General features: G+C 42.3%; 2 protein-coding genes across 5 annotated transcripts in view; one reads left to right on the top strand and one right to left on the bottom strand.

Moving 5' to 3' along the window:
* The window catches only part of LOC144605458 (LHFPL tetraspan subfamily member 5 protein-like), a 50,350-nt gene extending 33,880 nt beyond the window's left edge, over window positions 1–16,470 (top strand). The window contains exons 2-4 of one of the 2 annotated variants that reach the window (XM_078420742.1): window positions 3,248–3,484; window positions 11,643–11,682; window positions 13,458–16,470. In XM_078420742.1, coding sequence (XP_078276868.1) covers window positions 3,248–3,484; window positions 11,643–11,656 — 251 coding nt within the window. In that variant the 3' untranslated portion in view covers window positions 11,657–11,682; window positions 13,458–16,470. Of the gene's footprint in view, window positions 1–3,247; window positions 3,485–11,639; window positions 11,683–13,457 lie in introns of both variants that reach the window. The other variant, XM_078420741.1, reaches the window with a different exon arrangement.
* Window positions 14,074–21,763, bottom strand: part of LOC144605457 (SRSF protein kinase 1-like) — a 52,245-nt gene continuing 44,555 nt past the window's right edge. For 2 of the 3 annotated variants that reach the window (XR_013548852.1, XR_013548853.1), the window contains 2 exons: window positions 16,604–20,901; window positions 14,074–15,363 (listed from right to left, as the gene is read on the bottom strand). Coding sequence is in view for 1 of the 3 variants with exons in the window: in XM_078420740.1 (XP_078276866.1) it covers window positions 20,717–20,901 (185 nt within the window). In the remaining 2 variants the exon portion in view is untranslated. Of the gene's footprint in view, window positions 15,364–16,302; window positions 20,902–21,763 lie in introns of those variants that run through there. The other variant, XM_078420740.1, reaches the window with a different exon arrangement.

Below are 21,763 nucleotides of genomic sequence, written 5' to 3'. Positions count from 1 at the left end.
GCCGCCTATCCATGTTCTCCAGAGAACTTCCTGATCCTCTGGCACTTTGTGCATTTTTTGGTAAGTCAGAACCTGCAGTTCCTTGTGTCTACATTGCTGTGCCATATGGCTCAACGAATCTCTTCAAACCACTGCTTTATTAAACATGCAGCGGAAACAATCAGTCGAACTCTCTTGTATTTTCTCGTGCCAGGCAGTATTTCCATGCAATTTCAGCAGTTTCAGTACAGTGGTCCACTGAGCAACATGACTTTGAGACAAGCAGCAGGGATATTCAATGATGGCAACTGCATGGGAAGAGGTGGGAATAGAACATTAAATGTGGAGTCAAGAAAAATATACACCCAACTTTGACCCTATCTAAGCAGTGAAATCAGGTGAACAATGACCATTTGATCACCGGGTGTGAGATGTAACCCGACCTACTGCTGTTAGCAGGTGGTGGAGGATGGAAACATGGCTTTAGCTTAACTTCACAGTTTCAACAGGCAGGAAATAGTCAGAGGAATGGTTAAAATCCGAACACCAAATCACTGAGTTCCCGGTGAATTTATATAGTTGGCGATTGAAGTGTAGTTGGTCTAGTGTCCAACAAAGGTCTGGCAATTTAAGATGCAAACATTGCAGCTCAATATCATCATCACTACTTTGTATTTGGTCATTACCAACATTGGACTTTTTCTCTGAACATGTAACAAGACAATGCAGTAACTCTGTATGCACTCTGGGGTCTTTTTCTCTTTGCACTACCTGGTGTACTTGTGTATGGCCTGATTGTCGTTTAGCTTAGTTAAGTTTATTGTCACATATACCAAGACACAGTGAAAAGCTTTTTTGCTGCGTGCTATCCGGTCAGAGGAAAGACTGTACGATTACAATCAAGCCATCAACAGTGTACAGATACAAGATAAAGGGAATAATGTTTAGTGCAAGATCAAGTCTAGTAAAGCCTGATTGAAGATGAGAAGGTCTCCAGTGAGGTAGATGGTTGGTCAGGGCCATGTACAGTTTGATTTGACTGGAAAACACGCAAACAAAAGCTTTTCAAAGTATCTCAGTATGTGTGACAATAATAAACCAGTACTAATACCATGTCAGACACAAAATGCCGGAGTAATTCAGCGGGACAGGCAGCATCTCTGGAGAGAAGGAATGGGTGACGTTTCGGGTCGAGACCCTCCTTCAGACTCAGTCTGCCTGACTCGGATGCTGTCTGTCCAATACTCAAATAACAATCTACGGTTCAAATCAGCATCTGCAGTTCCTTCCTACACTAATACCAAGTCATTTCTGAAAATTCCCTGAGAGCCAAAATGTAGAAAACATCACCGATAAGGCATCCAGCTTTCAGATTCTAATACCAAATTTTGCTCTTCATTGAGTTGAATATGTTCGGGTAATTGTGGTGAAGTGAGCGCTCCAGTGAGATTGGATTGTTTATCTGGAAACGTTCAAACGTCACTTCAACAGCTGGGGGATTTAAAGTGAAGGTAATAACTAATCCTGAAATTAAAAACTAATATTAGTAACAGGGACCAAATGTCATTGTATACTGAAAATCTGCTGAACCTGTGGGTTCTGGCCTGCAAAGGGCTCCAGGCAAGAGCAGTGTGATCGATTCGGAACTCCCAACACCAGTTGCTCGAAAATGGGCAATGAACAGATTTGAAGCCAGTGAGACAATAGACAATAGGTGCAGGAGTAGGCCATTCAGCCCTTCGAGCCAGCACCGCCATTCAATGCGATCATGGCTGATCACTCTCAATCAGTACCCCGTTCCTGCCTTCTCCCCATACCCCCTCATTCCACTATCCTTAAGAGCTCTGTCCAGCTCTCCCTTGAAAGCATCCAACGAACTGGCCTCCACTGCCTTCTGAGGCAGAGAATTCCACACCTTCACCACTCTCTGACTGAAAAAGTTCTTCCTCATCTCTGTTCTAAATGGCCTACCCCTTATTCTTAAACTGTGGCCCCTTGTTCTGGACTCCCCCAACATTGGGAACAAGTTTCCTGCCTCTAATGTGTCCAATCCCCTAATTATCTTATATGTTTCAATAAGATCCCCCCTCATCCTTCTAAATTCCAGTGTATACAAGCCTAATTGCTCCAGCCTTTCAACATACGACAGTCCCGCCATTCCGGGAATTAACCTAGTGAACCTACGCTGCACGCCCTCAATAGCAAGAATATCCTTCCTCAAATTTGGAGACCAAAACTGCACACAGTGGGGTCATGAGTGGATAAATAAACTGAGAAACAAGGAGCAAAAGTCAGGCTGAAGATGGGACCCGACCCGAAACATCACCTCTCCACGTTCTCCAGAGATGCTGCGTGACCCGCTCAGTTACTCCAGCGTCTTATCGAAACGTATAAGATTATTAAGGGGTTGGACACGTTAGAGGCAGGAAACATGTTCCCAATGTTGGGGGAGTCCAGAACAAGGGGCCACAATTTAACAATAAGGGGTAGGCCATTTAGAACTGAGATGAGGAAAAACTTTTTCAGTCAGAGAGTTGTGAATCTGTGGAATTCTCTGCCTCAGAAGGCAGTGGAGGCCAATTCTCTGAATGCATTCAAGAGAGAGCTGGATAGAGCCCTTAAGGATAGCGGAGTCAGCAGGTATGGGGAGAAGGCAGGAACGGGGTACTGATTGAGAATGATCAGCCATGATCACATTGAATGGCGGTGCTGGCTCGAAGGGCCGAATGGCCTCCTCCTGCACCTATTGTCTATTGTTTATTTGTGTCTTTTTTTAAATTTGTAAACCAGCGTCTGCAGTTCCTCGTTTCTACTCTCTAGTGGAAAGTAAGTTTCATTCTATGAATATGCAGTTGAAACCAAGTCATTTTAGTAAAATTCCCTGACAGGCAAAATGTACAAACATTACCTTTAAGGCAAAGATAGACACCAAAAGCTGGAGTAACTCAGCGGGACAGGCAGCATCTCAAACTTGAAGAAGGGTCTCCACCCGAAACGTCACCCATTCCTTCTCTCCAGAGATGCTGCCTGTCCCGCTGAGTTACTTCAGCTTTTTCTGTCTATCTTTGGTTTAAACCAGCATCTGCCATTGCTTCTTACACGTTACCTTTAAGGCAAACAGCTTTAAATACCAAATGTTGCTCTTCACTGAATTGAACATATTAGGGATATCGTGGAAGTGTATTTTCATAACATGTTAAGTATGTTAATAATTATTTCTTGCACGTCTGCCAGATGTGAGATTAACAGAAGGTTATTTGCCCTGTAGCCACCGGCCTCATTATGGGATGCATGATTTACCCGGATGGTTGGGACTCTGATGCAGTCAGACAGATGTGTGGCAACAAGACGGACAAGTACACCTTGGGAGCGTGTTCGGTCCGCTGGGCGTACATCTTAGCCATAATCGGCATCCTGGACGCTCTCATCCTCTCCTTCCTGGCCTTTGTGCTCGGCAACAGGCAAGACAACCTTCTGCCTGAAGACTTCAAGGTGGAAAACAAGGGTAAGCGATTTTATGCTTTGTGTTTTGCGAAGGATTTCCATCCCATTGTTTAGTTTAGAGACGCAGCGCAGACACAGGCCCTTCGGCCCACCTAGTCCGCACCGACCAGCGATCCCCACACACTAACACTATCCTACACACACTCGGGACAATTTACATTTATACCAAGCCAATTAACTTACAAACCTGTACGTCTTTGGAGTGTGGGAGGAAACCGAAGATCTCGGTGAAAACCCACGCGGTCACGGGGAGAACTTACAAGCTCTTTACAGACAGCACCCGTAGTCGGGATTGAACCCGGGTCTCTGGCTCAGGCAGCATCCGTGGAGGGAAAGGGCAGGCGGTGATTTGAGTCAGCACCCTTCTTCAGAATGATTGGTCCACCGTGACCCGCTGAGTTCCTCCAGCACTTTGTGTTTTCAGCATCACAAGCATTCTGGATTATAGTACTGTATGGAATTAACAATGAGAAGGTGTACAAAATAGCAAGCAAGATCTTGCGCGGCAGTAAGGGTCAATAAGGATCAGCTTGCAGTAGATTGGTTACACAATGCAATTATAATTATTTTAAAAAGACACAAAGTGTCAAGTGGGGTCTGAAGACGCTGTCTGAAAAACAGTCCCGATCCGAAATGTCACCTTCTCATGTTCTCCAGAGATACTGCCTAACCTGCTTCAGCACTTCGTGTCTTTTCTTTCTAAGTGGCACCACAGGTAGATAGACACGGTCAAGAACATCAGCCAGAGTCGTGAGAGTAAGGGTTGTAGAGTATAGAATTAAAAAGGGTGGATTGCAGGGGGGTGGGGACGGTGAAGGAAGTTGGAATGGAGGTAAAATATTTTTCCTGCATCTCCCATCTTCTAGCTTACTTTCTCCCCCTGCAATTGGTCTCGACCTGAAACATCACCTATCTATGTTCTCCAGAGATGCTGCCTGACTCACTGAGTTACTCCAGCACACTGTGTCCTTAAATGCACAAAACACTCCATTAGAAACCATGGAATGGGGTTAAACCCCCTGCGATTTTAGATTCAGAGAATGGTGCATGACCAAGGTAAGGAACTGGAATGGGGAGAATATAAATGAAATATTAACAAGATTAGTGGGATGTAGCAATTGTGAATGAGAGGCTCTTTGTCAAGCTTATGTGTGTATGTCACGACCCAAAACGTCACCCATACATGCACTCCAGAAATGCTAACTGACCCGCTGAGTTATGCCAGCACTTAGTGTCTTTTTTTGCAGATATCAACCTGGGGAAAAAGTCCTAATAAAAATGTATGTAAAAGGTGATGAATGTCAGGAATACAATTAAGTTGAAATGGGTGGATAGATTTAACTGTGCGTAGAGAATTTTCAAGGTTTAAAAATGATTAGAGCTTGGAGCTTCTATCTGTGTAGTTCAGGGCTGAAGATAGATTGTTGTTGTTATTCATAACAAGAGCTTATCAACGCAGAGTATGAATATCAATCAGCTGTTGTCAGAAACAATTTCATACTGAGATTCTCATAGCTTCAGGTCATTTTAGTAGAAATAGATAGACTGAATTAGTTTAAGCATAAAAAGTTCAACTGAAATCACAATTTATTCCTACACTAGAAATGGAAGTCAATATCTGATCTTATCATTAAGCCATATGGGCTTTTAAATGGCCCACTTAACCACTTAACGACTGAGATACATCATTCTAGATTTTATCGACATTAAAGAATGTAGATGCACTCAGATGCACTGAATTGTCAGCTATCCATGTTCTCCAGGGATGCTGCCCGAGTTACTCCAGCATTTGTGTCTTTTTTATTTGGAAATCAGCATCTGCAGTTCCTTGTGTCAGTGCGCAGTGCCATGCCCTCAGCTGGGCTGATTGAATTGAATAAGTGCTTGGATAAAATAGTTTTTGCCTCCAGACAGGAAAATATCATCTAATATGGTGTAACTTTTGTTTCCCAGTACCATAATAAAATCTGAAATTTCATGCATTATATTAATACAGGCAATTTTTCATTGTGACAGATGATATTAAAGCCGGAAAAGAAAATTGAGTACAAATCAAGACAATGTATTATACATTGAAAAAACAGTAGTATCAGAGATTTTGACCACCAACCTCTATTTTTGCAGCCATTTTATGATTGGAAATAGAGAACATAGAACGGTATTGCACATGTACAGACTCTTTGGCCCATCTTGATCAAACCTACCATGATGCCAACTTAAACTAATCTTACGGCCACATATGTTCTACGTCCCTCTCTGCCTGTTCATGTCTGACTTTAAAACATTGGCATTGTCTTTATTTTACCACTTCCCCTGACAGCATACCTGAGTTTAAACACCAAGAAGCCAATTCATTAATAATGCCAGAAGAACTTCAGACTTTAGAGATACAGCGTGGAAACAGGCTCTTCGGCCCACCAAGTCTGCTCCGACCAGTGATCCCCCTTGCACACTAGTACCGTACTACACACTTGGGAAAATTTACAATACAGAAGCCAATTAACCTACTAACCCGCACGTCTTTGGGATGTGGGATGAAACTGGAGCACCCGGAGAAAACCCACACGGTCACAGGTAGAACGTACAAATTGTACACAAACAACACCCAAGGTCACGATGGAACCCAAGTCCTTGGCACTTTGAGACAGTGGCTCTACCAGCTGCACCACTGTGTCAGAATTAAGACCCCTTAAGAACACCTTTTTTAAAAATCTGGTGCTGTGAGGCAGCAGCTCTACCACGGTGCACCTGTGCCGCCCTATTCTCCATTTAAACGGACTGGCGGTAGATGAAAAAGTGGCTTAATTATTAGATTGCTGCAACTTTGGGGTGGATTTTAACTAAGTGTTGGTTTCCAAGAGTGAAACCACTCCATGTCTTCTGGAGGTGTCAACAGGCCATTTAGATTTAAATGACTAAATAGCACTGAAGTGACGCTACGTCAGGTTAGAATGCCGTTCAAAGTTGCTCTCAGAGGAAGATGTAGTTTCCAGGTGAGAAGCCAGTGAAGGATTTGGAAGTATCTTGTGGAAGGGAGAGGGACCAAGCTCATACTGTAGTAACGGTGCAGAGTGCAGAATTTTAGTCCCTTACTCAACCTGTTTAAGTGTAGAAATGGCATTTGCAAATCAAACTACGACTGACACAACAGAACAAGGATTGGTTGTCTATTGGTTGCTGCAGATTAATGTCAGAAATGCAGAAGAATTCACAATGGATTAGGTAACCTACTTATTTTAACAATGCACAATCCATATGGCCGATGGGTAGGGTCATACAGCACCCAAACGGGCCCTTTGGCCCAACTCGTCCTTGCCAACCAAGGTGCCCCATCTCAGTTAGTTCCATTTTCCTGCATTTGCCCATATTTCTCTAAACCTTTCCTATCCATGTACCTGTCCCTGTGTCTTTTAAATGTTGTTTTTGTACCTGCCTCATCTACCTCCCCTGGCAGCTCATTCCAGGTACCCACTATCCTCTGTGTGAAAACGTTGCCCCTCAGGTTCCTATTAAATCTTGTCCTCTCCCCTTAAACCTATGTTCTCTTGTTCTTGATTCCCCTACCCAGGGTAGAATACTCTGTGCATTTACCCAATCTATTCCCCACAAGACTTTATACAACTCTGCAAGATCACCCCTCAACCTCCTGCGATCCGAGGAATAAAATCCTCGGATTTTACTCCAGCATTTTGTGTCTACCTTTGATTTAAACCAGCATCTGCAGTTTTTTCCCTACACATTCTAACGCTCCACTGTGAAATCTCCTCGAGAAATGTCAACTTTGAAGAATTTCTCCTCTTCTCTCTGAGGAGAGTTTAGCATCAGTCTGAAGAAGGGTCTCGACCCGAAACGTCACCCATTCCTCTCCTGAGATGCTGCCTGCCCCGCTGAGTTACTCCAGCATTTTGTGTCTACCTTCGATTTAAACCAGCATTTGCAGTTTTTTTTCCTACACTAACAAAATCTTGGCCTGACCAATCCCTCCCTACAGCTCAAGCCCTCAATTCCTGGCAACATCCTCGTAAATGCTCTCTGCACTCTATCCAGCTTAATGGCATCTTTCCAATAACAGGGTGCCCAAAACTGAGCACAATCACCAACATCTTGTACAACTGTAACATAATGTTCTATCTTCTCTCTGGAATTCAGTTGTAGAAAGGCATGATGCTGCCATACCTTATGCATGCTAAACAAATTGCTTCAAATAAACAATAAATTGCAATCCATTCAATAGACAATAGGTGCAGGAGGAGGCCATTCGGCCCTTCGAGCCAGCACCGCCATTCAATGTGATCATGGCTGATCATTCTCAATCAGTACCCCGTTCCTGCCTTCTCCCCCTACCCCCTGACTCCCCTATCCTTAAGAGTTCTATCTAACTCTCTCTTGAATGCATTCAGAGAATTGGCCTCCACTGCCTTCTGAGGCAGTGAATTCCACAACTCTGACTGAAAGAGTTTTTCCTCATCTCTGTTTTAAATGGCTTACACCTTATTCTTAAACTGCGGCCCCTTGTTTTGGACTCCCCCAACATTGGGAACATGTTTCCTGCCTCTAACGTGTCCAACCCCTTAATAATCTTATACGTTTCGATAAGATCTCCTCTCATCCTTCTAAATTCCAGTGTATACAAGCCTAGTCACTCCAGTCTTTCAACATATGACAGTCCCGCCATTCCGGGAATTAACCTAGTAAACCTACGCTGCACGCTCTCAATAACAAGAATATCCTTCCTCAAATTTGGAGACCAAAACTGCACACAGTACTCCAGGTGTGGTCTCACTAGGGCCCCGTACAACTGCAGAAGGACCTCTTTGCTCCTATACTCAACTCATTGTTATGAAGGCCAACATCCCATTGGCTTTCTTCACTGCCTGCTGCACCTGCATGCTTCCTTTCAGTGACTGATGCACTAGGACACCCAGATCTCGTTGTACGTCCCCTGTTCCTAACTTGATACCATTCAGATAATACTCTGCCTTCCTATTCTTACCACCAAAGTGGATAACCTCACACCTATCCACATTAAACTGCATCTGCCATGCATCCGCCCACTCACACAACCTGTCCAAGTCACCCTGCAACCTCATAGCATCTTCCTCACAGTTCACACTACCACCCAGCTTTGTATCATCTGCAAATTCTATCAAGTAGTCCAGAAATTGTGTTTAGTTATATGGTATTTAATTCCAACACTCGGTTAGCTATTGGCAATTGAAGTACAGTCTTGTAACTCCATCTACAGTGCATTTCTGCAAAAGCAGGTTGTACATCTTTTATTCATAATTATAGAAACTTTTTCTGTGTGTAGGGAGTGGATGAGAAAGTGGGATAATATGAACTAGTGTGAATGGGTGATCCATGATTGGCATGGGCGGAGGGGCCTGTTTCCATGCTGTACCTCGAAAGTAAACTGATTTAGGTTTTTACCAAGCTTTGTATTTGAAAAATGGTAACATTTCAGATGAACTAGTTATGCCATCAATTTATTCTTTAAAATAGTTTCCACATATGACGTCCTTCCCTCTCCCATAAACTTAAATCTTTGGCTGCGAGAGGATCCAGCCTGCCCCCTGTGTGAAGTTCCAGCAAACCTCAAGCACATCCTGGTCGGTTGTAAGACCAGCCTAACACAAGGCAGATACACCTGGCGACACAACCAGGTGCTGAGGTGTTTGGCAGCTGCACTCGAGTGCAAGAGAGTTACCACCAACGCCATGCCTATCAATGCCCAGCTACCATTCCCGCAAATCCAATCGTTCATCCGGGAAGGAGAGAAACGGAAGACTACCACCTCGCCTCTCAACTCATGCCCACTGAGCGCAGCCAGAGACTGGGAAATGCGGGTTGACCAAGGCCAGACAGAGGCTTTCCTTCCCAGTTGAAATCGCAGCTACCAACCTGCGACCAGACCTCGTCCTCTGGTCCAACTCCTGTCGGGGTGTTTACATCATTGAGCTGACGGTGCCCTGGGAGGAGGCTGTGGACGAAGCATTTGAAAGGAAAAGGCTGAGATATTCCAACCTTGCAGTAGAGGCAGAGGAGCGAGGTTGGAGTGTAAGAGTGTGTCCAGTAGAGGTGGGGTGCAGGGGCTTTGTAGCCAGTTCCACTGCAAGGCTCCTGAGGGAAGTTGGAGTCAGAGGGCAGGCCCAAAGGAGGGCAATCAAAGAACTTGCAAATGCCGCCGAACGGAGCAGTCACTGGCTGTGGCTGAAAAGAAAATATACTGTCTGGGCTGCCACGTGACCATCTAGAGGCTAACCATAAGACACACACCCAGGTCTGATCACCCTGCGGTGGGCCTGCCTCGACTGAGGGTGTCTTGTGATAAAAGGCCGAAACACCCAGTGATGTTGAGGTACACAACTGAAGATGTGTCGGAATGGTAGCAACATCACCTAGTGGTCACCCCAAGAACAACACCAGTCAATTGTAGTGCAAACCTTAGGGATTGTAACATCTAGTCCTACTAATCAACCTAAAATATCAACAAATTACAATACATAAAATTATTATACACAGGGCATTAAGTGTCATGGCAAAGTTTATCCACAAGATTTATTACACCAATCCTTTCATTTCCTAATCTCCTAATGTGGATCTTAAGCCACTTAGAAATCAGCAAAATTTAGCAAATATTTATCCAAGGATTTTTACTGAAGTATTCTTGGATATTTACTAGCAAATTTCATATGGAAATTGATGAACAATCTATGGGTAATCTTCTATATACTAAAATTCTCGTATGTTTGTTTGCCCCTGAACTACAGCCAAAACGGTACACGATAGCGCGACGTTTAGGCCCACCTTACTCACCGTCGTCCATTTTTTGCTAATAGAAGAAGTTTCATTGAAATCGGTGTTATATTTTTTAAGTTATTCACATTTTAAAGTTAAATCTATCTCCTGGTAAGGGAGGAATGGGGTGGAAGGGAGGATGGAGTGGGGGGGGGGGGGGGGGGAAGGAGAGGGTGCTGTACCAATGCAGAAGTTTGGGCTCAACAGGTCCACTTGGTCTAGTAGCTACTAAAACTATTGCCTTTGTGTCATGTAATAAAAAGGAATTGCAAATGCTGGCTTATACCAAAGATAGACACAAAGCGCTGGAGTAACTCCGCGGGTATGGGAGCATCTCTGGAGAAAATGGATAGGTAACTTTTCGGGTTGGGGCCCTTCCTCAGATTGAAGAATTGTTCTGACCTGAAACATCACCTATCCACGTTCTCCTGAGATGCTGCCTGACCCGATGAGTGACTCCAGCATTTTGTGTCTGGCTCTGTGTCGTGTTTGGGTCGAGTTGTTCCCAAATCTGTACACATCAGATTCCGTAACAGTGTATAAACACACAGTTTATGCAATTAGGTTCATATTTAGTCTGAACAAACCAATCCAATTCAGAAGAAATAGGAATTTCTCCAAGTCCAGTATTTTTTTATTGCCACAGATTGCTTGGTGACATCGCTGTTTAATAAGAAAATCATTTAACTTAAATGAGAAACCTCCAATCATGCCTGGCTCTATGATTATTTTCAATACGAAAATAGATATTTTGGGGAGATATAGATCTAGTGTGGCTGCTTCAGGAGCTGGGCAATTTTGCACCGATTTACTGAGTTCCACTTAAGTGCTGTTACACGCAAGTCTTATTTACTTGGGTCCCATCTGGAAACGTCACCTATCCATTTACTCCAGAGATGCAGCCTGACCCGCTGAGTTACTCCAGTATTTTGTGTCTATCTTTGGTATAAACCAGCATCTGCAGTTACTTGCAATTACATTTTAACTTCATCATTATGTCTACTGCAAAGTCCAAGCCACTTGACTTACATTTGGAAGAGGGCAGGAGTGAGGATTTGGAAAAGAGTTGACTATGGGATGCTCGGCATAAATAAATCATCTTTAAATGAGAGTTTAAAAAAAAATATATATATTAATCATCTTTAAATAAGAGTTGAAGCTATAATGTCAAGTCCTGATAGTTCATAATGAGAGAAAACCCCAAATAATTTCAAGTCAAAATTATTACGGACATTAAACTTTATTTATTTCAACAATTGGCCCTGGACGTTGTTTTTCATGCCAGCTCATGACATCTTTTTAAACTCATGTATCTGCCAATTAATTCTAAGTCCATATCTGTATTCCATGTGTTGCAGAAGCAGACAATGCCTAGGAAAGGCATCGTTATCATGAATTTTGGTGAGTATTTTCAAGTATATTTACGTTGGTGACAAAGTATCAAGATATGCTGGAAGCTAAGTTTAAAATCTCTATATCCAAAACTGTTAACTTCCTTCATACCTTCTGACACTCTAGTTTAAATACCTTATACGGAATAGTGATGTAGATATTGCACCATTCCAGGGTCAAAAACAAGAATGTGACAGCTGTACTTAAAAGCCAAGCTGGCTGAGGGAACGAAAGAAGCAGATCCAAATAAGACTCGAAAGACATTTGGACAGACGTAGGAAGGTTTTAAGAAGGATATGGGCCACATGCAGGCAAATGGGATGAGCTCAGTGTGCCAACTGCGGCAGCCTGGACTAGGTGGGCTGAAGGGCCTATTTCCGTGCTGTACAGCTCTCTGACTCTTACTATCCAAAATTACAGTTGACGTATTCACGTCTCGAGGCAGTTGTGGCCACATGATCAGTATGATGTTGACTCCCTTGGCAATTGCCAAACTTCTTTCTAATCTGGTACAGAGTGATGTACAATTTCAATTTTAAGCATAGTAAAAGACAGTCAAATATTGCTGTAATCGCGTGTAGTGCAGATCAAGCTGTGAATCTATCTCCTCTGGACCAACTCAGCCAAGCGTTGCAGATATAACCCAGTTTATTACATAGACCAGACTCTCCACCACCGTTTCCATCTACACCACGCTGCCTCAGGAAAGCAGCCAATATAATCAAAGACTTGTCCCTCCTCGTTCCTCTTTCTGTCAGGCAGAAGATTCGAAAGCTTGAATCTTTTTTTTCCTCTTGAATCCCTTTTCCTTTGCTCTACCTATTGAACTCGAATTTGGGTTGATTGTATTATGTAGAGCATTATCTGATTTAAAAGCATGCAAAACAAAGCTTTCACTGTACCTCGGTACATATGATTTCAAGAGAGCTAGATTTAACTCTTAGGGCTAAAGGAATCAAGGGATATGGGGAAAAAGCAGGAACAGGGTACTGATTTTAGAGGATCAACCATGGTCATATTGAATGGCCTGTGCTGGCTCAAAGGACCAAATGGCCTACTCCTGCACCTATTTTTCTATGTTTCTATGACAACAATAAAGCTAATCATAAAAGCAGCATAGCGTCAGCTTCAAAATCTTGCTTCAAAATCTCCAGTACGGAGAGCAAGGTTCTTCATACAAACTTAACACAAATGTTTAGCATTATTGCTGCAACAATGTGGAGGCAATTTTGCCAATTGTAATGTTAAATGAAAAACTTTCTGCATAAAGTGTTTTGACTGTAAATGATACATTAGACAGAGATACAGCATGGAAACAGGCCCTTCGGCCCACCGAGCCCACGCAGACTACCAATTACCCCGTACACTAACACAATCCCACACACTAGGGACAATTTACAATTTTACCAAAGCCAATTAACCTGCAAACCTGATCGTCTTTGGAGCACTCCGTACAGTCAGCACCCTGTCAGGAGTAAACCCGGGTGTCTGGCACTGTAAGGCAACAACTCTGTCGCTGCGCCACTGTGCCACCCTTACTATTAGCATCAAAACCTAGTCAGTCCAGTGATACAAAATCAAGAGTTGTGGGAGATCAATGTCCACCGTGTATGGTAAAAATCCGAAGGCATATAAAAATGACTGTATGCTCCCTCAGTAGATACATCACAAATTTCACAAAATACACAGAGATTAAACCCACCAAGTTTAAAGAAAACGGTTTCAGGCACATTGTGGACGCTTTGAAGTCCTATTTATCAAGGTTGTGTTTTTTTAATTTCCAGAGCCGTTCCATAAGTTTGTGGTATTAAAGAAACTCCACAGAGTATTGAAGCACAGGACTGAAGAGAACTGTGTTGCAAGAGGAACACCGAATCCTGCAGTTTGCCCTGAAGATACGCATCAGAGTTACAGTAGTTGAAATTGTTTTATTCCATTGGAAGTCCGTCACACGGCTAGAGTCAGACGATTAATTTATTTACACGGTCTGGTGCCACCCCCCGTGTGGGTCCAAACGAGCCTGATTAGAGTGATTGCAAGCATCATCTATGGTTCAATCTGGTGATATATATTTCTGTACCACTGTGTATTGTACTAATTGTACGTACTTCAAACTTTGAAATAGCTCGAGTAATTGATAAATCGTAACATTGAAGAAGAAAAAATGTAGTGACAATGTGAATGGTTCTATGTGTAGGCAATGTTTCAAGAGGTGAAGTTATTGCATGTTGTGCAGTCCCCTCATCACGCCATTTATAAACATTATAAACCTATTATTGACAGGAACAAGAGACCAGTTCTTCAAAATCTGTGCCCAGCTAAAGTGTGACAAACTTTTGTTTTAAGATTAAACAAAGCTTTCCTCCACTATATAACTATTAAAACCAGAAAATCAATTAATCCAAAGTACAAATGACAGAGTTTTGCTGCAGCAGTGCAATAAAATGCTCAATAGAAAGTAAGAATCATAGTTGAATAGATTGTTAAAATTTTACTATTTGGAAGCCCCAGTTTTTCAGCATCTTTACTGCATTCCTCTACTGGAAAAAAATATTCCATGTTAAATTTTTTTGAGGATTTCAAAAAGACTGACATAGAAGAACATAGATCAGAACAGTAAAGGAACAGGTGCTTTGGCACCCAATGTCTCTGCTGTACATGGTCCCAATCTATTCTGCCGGCACCTGATCCATACCCCTCACTCCAATTATGCTTTATGTGGCACATGTGCAACTGCACAGTGAAATTATTTTTTTCCATATTCACACATGTAGGCACCGCCATGTTTTGGCACCATTTCCCAAGTCTGGTCGGCCCATGCGCTTGATGCACCTCCCGCATATATATGTGCCTATCTAAAAGTCTCATGCCTTGATCGTATCTGCCTCCTTCCCTACACCTGGCAGCACATTCCAGGCACATGTGCAAAAATAATTGCCCCACCATTAAACTTTGCCCCTTTCACTTTAAAGTTATGCCCTCTAGATTTTGACATTTCCACCCAGACCCAAAAAGGTTCTGACTGTCTACTCTATCTATGCCTCTTAATTTTAAATACTTGTATTGGGTCTTCCATCAACTTGCGCTGCTCCAGAGAAACCAATCCAAGTTTGTTCAACCCCTCCTTATAATGAATACCCTCGAATCCAGACAGTCCTAACTCAGAGTCCAGACAGGAATTACAAAAGTCCCAAGCATACCTGTATGACAGCTATATTGTGCTTCCCATGGAATTGAAGATGCAATCTTAATGGTTCTTCTGAAAACTATATTTCTACCAGTTTTCATTGAAATTCACAAGCAGAAAGATAATGTGTGTTAAGTTGCATTAAGACATAGTTTGGGAGGATGAGCAGGAAAAAAAAATGAAGCAAGATTTTAGTAGTGTTTTGTTTCCCTGAATAACAATCTGGAAACCTGCTCTACTAGTTTGCACGTGGAATGTTGTATTTGCACATGTGCTGTGATATCCCCTTAGTTTTTAAATTCATTGCAAATAAGTGAAACAGTACTGCCAAACAATATGGCAGATGAGAGTTGCTTTTGGCATCATGCTCAGCACGGACATTGTGGGTTGAAGGACCTGTTCTTGTGTTGTACTGCTCCATGTTCGGACCACATAGAAAAAATACTGCTTGAGGTCATGATTTTATTTTAATGGTCTGGTCTTCTCTGCTGTTCATCGACATCCTGTTGGCAAAACAAAGTCTTACATTTCTAATTGGTTGTTACTAGTTTATTGCATTGCAAATGGTCATAATTAACACAAATAAAACAAAGGCTTTGCTTTCACGATTTTACATTTTAACCACCTCATGACAATGGCTCACAGTACCCGATTGTTACTTAAAATACACCAACCACCTCTATAATCTGCCAGAAAATGGGTGCAGGTTTTAAAGACATTTTTTAGGTGGATTTTATGGGTAAAATGGAGACATGTTAAATTATTGTGGCTTGCAATTTGAAAAAGCAGAGGTGAGAGTTACGAAGGCAGTACTCTAAATGCAGGCACATTACTTTACTTTGGAGATAGTGCAGAAACAGATCTTTTAGCCCATCAACGGACAGCGCTGTCGACCAACCCCATAGACTAACACTATCCCATCTATTCGGGACAACGTACAATTTTTTTTACCGAAGCCAATTGACCTACAAACATGCACGACTTTGAAGTGCGGGAGGAAACCGGAGCACCTGGAGAAAACCCACGTGGTCACAGGGAGAATGTAAAAACACCAGAGACAGCACCCGTGGTCAGGATGGAACCCGGGTCTATGGCCCTGCAAGGCAGCAATTCTACTGCTGCTCCACTGTGCCATCTACATGGAAAATCTAGGTTGCAACTAGAGAATTAATTCAGGTTCACCTGCTGCACCTTCCCCTCCTCTCAGACCCATTTCTCCCCTTCCCCCACCCGTCATCCCCATTCCTTACTCTGGCTTCAGAAAATCGCACCTATCTTTCTTTTGTCTTTTCATCTCTGGCCTTTGTCCAACCATCTGCCCACTGACCCCCCACTCACCTATCATTCACCAGGGTTTGTCCTGCTCCTCCACTCTTCCAGCTTCCTCTCTTACCCCCCTCCCTTCCCCCCCTTCCACCACCATCAGTCTGAAGGGTCCCAACCCAAAATGTTACCTATCCGTGTTCTCCAGATGCTGAGTTACTGCAGCCCTGTGTGTTTTATTTTGTAAACCAGCATTTACAGTTCCTTGTATCCTATTGCACCAACAGATTCTGACGACGCTGAATGAGACTCAAGAAGGCATCAGAATTCCACAGTACGGAGTGTATGACCACGTTAATTGTATTCCACTATTCATTTAAAACGCACACTTGTGAATTAAAATGCATTTGAAATTAAATTCTATTTCATCTATTAAATCTACCCCAAGGGCATAATGTGGAACAATAGTATAAAACTCACCATTTCAGTCCTAGGTTGAGTGCTACAAGGGGAAAGATTGCTGGCTATTTTCAGTATTGGGTCAAATACATCTAGACGTATTTCCAAGGTATTCAAACCAGTTATGTTCAATGCAGATCTGTTTAGAAACTAACAGAATGCTTTGTAGTCATAAACAATTGTGTTATATTGTTAAAGAATGTACTAAATAATAATTGCAAACATCAAATATAATTCCTGATCGTGTCCAACCATTTCCATGTGCATGGACCTGTAGAGCCAGCTGCAATTCATTTAGAAATTAACTCGACAGAACAGACACACAAATGTGCTTTGGGAAAGAAAGTTTGAGGTAATAATGGCAAACAAAAATTTGTATAATAGACTCAACAATTGACAAGAGAAGACTCTCGTAGAAATACAGCATACAGTATGTAAAGGCCAAACAACAAGAGAGGATTCAAAGAACAGATGACACACGGAACCGCAGTTGCTGGAAACTTAAGTTAAAAAAAAAATACTGGAGTAATTCAGGGGGCAGGCAGCATCTGTGGAGAACATGGCAAGGTGACGGTTCAGGTCGGGATTTAAAAAAAAAAAGAAAGTTGGAAGAGAGGTGGGGGCAGGACAAAGCCAGGCAAGTGATAGGTGAATACAGGAGGACAAAGGCCAGAGATAAAAAGGAGACAAAATGTTGTGCGATAAGGAGAGAAGAGGCATGAAGCCAGAGGAAAGAACAGAGGTGGAAGGGGACTGGGGAGAAAGGAGAAATGGGTGTGCATCCGGGTGGGGAACATGGAAGAGAGCGAGAAAAAAGGGAGGATGGGTTTGTTACCTAATATTGGAGAGCTGCTTGTTCATACCGATAGGTTGCAAGACACCCAAGCAGAATATGTGGTGCTGTTTCTCCAGTTTGTGGGTGGCCTCACTCTAGCAATGGAGGAGGCCCAGGATATAAAGGTCAGCATGGTAATGGGAAGTGGAGTGAAAATGGTTAGCAGGGGATTCACTGTGGATCTAGTGATAGAAAATGCAGGAGCTGGTCTTGGACAACGTTTCACAAATGTATCACATCAAGAACGATATAGGGAGGCACAGGGGTAGAGTTGCTGCCTGACAAAGCTTGCAGCGTCGGAGACTCGGGTTCGATCCTGACTACGGGTGCTGTCTGCTCAGAGCTTGTACGATCTCCCCATGACCGCGTGGGTTTTCTCAGAGATCTTCGGTTTCCTCCCACACTCCAAAGACGTACAGGTTTGTAGGTTAATTGGCATGGAATAAGTGTACATTGTCCCTAGTGTGTGTAGGATGGTGTTAACGTGCGGGGATCATTGGCCAGTGCAGACTCGGTGGGGCAAATGGCCTGTTTCCGCGCTGTATCTTTAAACTAAACTGCTCAGAGTAACTTGCCAACTGCGCTCTTATTCCTCCCTCTAGACACTCCTGTTATTTAAAATCAAGGATCTTCCAAATCTGGCTTGGTTTAATGTTCAGCAGCCAGAGAGCACGCAATGGCAGCTGGAAAGTTCTGAATGTCTGATGGCTGCATGCAGTTAAATGATGGAGCAGAAGTGAGAGATCGGCAGCACAGCCCAGCAAATTCAGCCCTTTGGCATGCAAACAGGAACTCAACTTACTGGCAATCACAAGACTAAACTGTACCAGTTCTATTCACCAAGCTCTAACCCAATATATTTTAAACATTGGTTGAAGAATTAATAGAAGAAATAAAAGTCTGCCTTTGAATGGTGCATGAGATGTTCACGGGAATCACTTTGATTTCCTTGCAATCTGAATGAACTTTAAAAGATAAAATAAGGTTGCCCAAATGTTTCTATAAGTAACACATATGGTATCCACAGTGAGCAATTGACACTATGACTCTATACATTTGGACCAGTACTTGAATAGGAAAGGTTTAGAAGGATATGGGCCAAACGTGGACAAGTGTAGATGCGGCATCTTGGTCAGCATGGGCAAGTTGGGCTGAAGGACCTGTTTCTGTGCTGTCTGACCCAGTGACATGTTTGTGACGTTTGCCACTGGACCAAATTTTAGTCAATCACACAGCACAGAAACAAATCCTCGACCAAACTAGTCTATGCCAACCAAGATGCCCCATCTAAACTAGACCCATTTAACCTGCGTTTGCCGAATATGTCCCTCAACCTTTCATCCACGTATCTGTCTTTTAATTTCTTAAAATTTAACCCAATAAAAGGGGATGGTCCATTAGATTTAAGATGTGTATAATCCATGTATCAAAAGCACAGAGCATTTGCCTGAAACAGTCGCAGCATTGCTATTATTCAGATAATTCCTGTAGAATCTACGGTAGTGCATTTTTAATTCTCGATGCAAAGATTTTTTGAAAGACAAATAACTTGGATGCTTCTAATCTGCTTTATTTCAAAATTTGCACAAGTGGGTTATCCTTTTGTAAGCAAGAAATTCCCTTGAAGGCTACTGAATGCCACTGCTGCACATTTTTAATTAAATTTGATCATTGTGGTGCTTTACATCAAGTGCATTTTCAAGAAAAGGGTACGAATCAGATCACTGCACTTAACAAATACGGGGACAGTAGTAGCCATAAAGAATAATATGCAGAACAAACAGTTGGGCCATTCCAAACAGAATTATTTGATACAACTGACTTGCTACACCATTCTTTGACTTAATTCAATGGTACCAAAACCATACACAACACTGCCCAGTAATCTAGCTACGTATGGCACTGAAAGGTAGCATTTATGGTATAATTTAGTGTTAGTTTAGGACACACGAAACACACACAACCTGGCCAAATATTACCAAGAGCAATTAAGAGCCCGTCTCAGTTTAGTCATCTGCTTTGGTCAAATGTGACGAATTGGGATGCCCCACGGTATATTTTTCAACTGGAAACATCAGCACCTCTTCTATAGACTCAAAAAAACAACATAAGCTAAAACCATACACTGTAATCTTGCATTATGGCCCAAATGCTTTCAATGTTTCGAAAAAAGGATTTCAATGGTAGTGCTTGACAGAGTCTGGCAACAGTCAAGAATTCCCTTCAAAAGAAAATAAATTTTTTCAACTCAACTTTGTCACGTACAATATTAACATATCATATGCAAAAAGTTCCTTTATTTTTCGAAATATAGTCTGTTTAGGCAAACAAGCCACACTCCTATGTAGTAGAACATGACCAATTAATGATCAATCCGAGCATCTTTCCTGGATTATTCAATGAGACAATCTTAAAAACATTTTCTGGACAGAAGATGTACAAAACACAAAATGGGGAACCTTCGTTAGAAAACAGGAATATTTAAATACAAAGTTAACATTTGTAAGAACTGCAGTAAATACAAACACAAAAGGGGACAAATGAAAAGGAACAGTTTCCTACTGTATCTTAGTTCTTCAAATAACATAACTCCAGAGATTTCAAGTACTGAGAAGTACTTTGGAACGGACAGAATGCCTTTTTCTAAAGTGCTGTTCCAGGAATGGCAGTTGGTAAGCTGGAAAACGAACACATCTCAAACAATGGATTATTTGAGTTATTCAGCCATCAACCTACCTATAGAAAACGTGGTCAAAACACCAAGTACACAGCCTAGATGTTAAGCAGGCTAACGTGAAAGCATGCAGACTGGCCAGAAGTCATTCCAAAGCAAAAAGCAATTAATTTACTAGATACTTTACTCCAATTCAAATGGGTAATATACTAATCGGGCAAAACATTGTTAGCTAACTCTTTGGTACGAGTATAAGATCTCATCTGGTCTCTTCTCCCATATGGCCAAACTTCCAGATTTTATAATCCCTTGGCAAAATAAAAAAAATACTTTAAATTTATACTCGCACTTATCATAAATGTGAACAGCACAATTGTTGAATGTGGACTAAATGATCTTCCATTAGCAACTAACAAATGGCAGCTATGACTATGCAAATTTCCATATTCCAAACCAATCCAAACCCCTGCAACAACCTCTTTCCAGTACGTGTAATTTTTCAATTGAATGTGTAAAATCTGCCTAAAGATTGAAGGAGCGTGTATTTGTACCTGTTTAAGACATTAAACCAGGTGCTCTACTGAGTTAAGGGCAGAAAAAAAAATGGTAGCAATTAATTTGGTTGCTATGAGTTAAGCCAAGGGTGTCTGATGCATTCTGCTGCTGTAGCCCTCTTCTCTGGCATCAGTTCCAGCATCGGCAACAGGAAATCTGTAAATGTAGAAGCTTCCTCCTGCGGCCATTCGTACTTTTCCACCAGCACTTCAAACAGTCCCCAAGGTTTCAGCTTTGTGATATGCCTCAGCTCACCTGAAGAGAGAACTATCTTGGTTAGTATATTCAATTTTACAAAACACTCAGTTGAACTACTTTCTCTCTCTCCTTAAAAGTACATCCTGACCAGTCTGACATCTTTGCATTTAGCAAATATATTTGTGGCATTACTCTCCAACTGCCCAGTAACCCATTTGATCCGATGAGTAATATGGGCCAAACGTTTGAAGGATATCAGCCATACATAGGCAATTGGGACTGGCTCTGATGGGGCATTTTGGTCGGCATGGAAAAATTGGCCGAATGGCTCATTTGTGTGCTGTGTGACTATGACTCCTACAACTCATTCCATGATAACATTGACCTCAACGTCATAGATATTTACATTGTCCAATCCATCCCTCCCACCATATACTCTTTGACTTTAAACTGTTGTGTTTTCCGCCAGTTCTGACCACAAAACACCCAAGTAATATGAAAATGTGGCTAATTTCCAGAGTCCTTACAAATTCACATTGTACATAAGCAATAGTCGTGTGTAATCAGAAAGCTTTGGGTCACCTTAGGCCATTTGCCAATCCCTAGTTTGAGATCATAGAGTGATTCAGTGTGGAAACAGGCCCTTTGGCCCAACTTGCCCACACCAGCCAACATGTCCCAGCTATACTAGTCCCACCTGCCTGCGCTTGGTCCATATCCCTCCAAACTTGTCCTATCCATGTAACTTAACTGTCAAACTGTTTCTTAAACGTTGGGATAGTCCCAGCCTCAACTACCTCCTCTGGCAGCTTGTTCTATGCACCCACCACCCTTTGTGCGAAAAAGCTACCTGTCAGATTCCTATTAAATCTTTTCCCCTTCACCTTGAACCTATGTCCTCTGGTCCTCAATTCCCCTC

Source organism: Rhinoraja longicauda, chromosome 24 (genome assembly GCF_053455715.1).
Source record: "Rhinoraja longicauda isolate Sanriku21f chromosome 24, sRhiLon1.1, whole genome shotgun sequence".
Lineage (NCBI taxonomy): Eukaryota > Metazoa > Chordata > Chondrichthyes > Rajiformes > Arhynchobatidae > Rhinoraja > Rhinoraja longicauda.
This window is presented reverse-complemented; position numbering and strand designations above follow the sequence as displayed.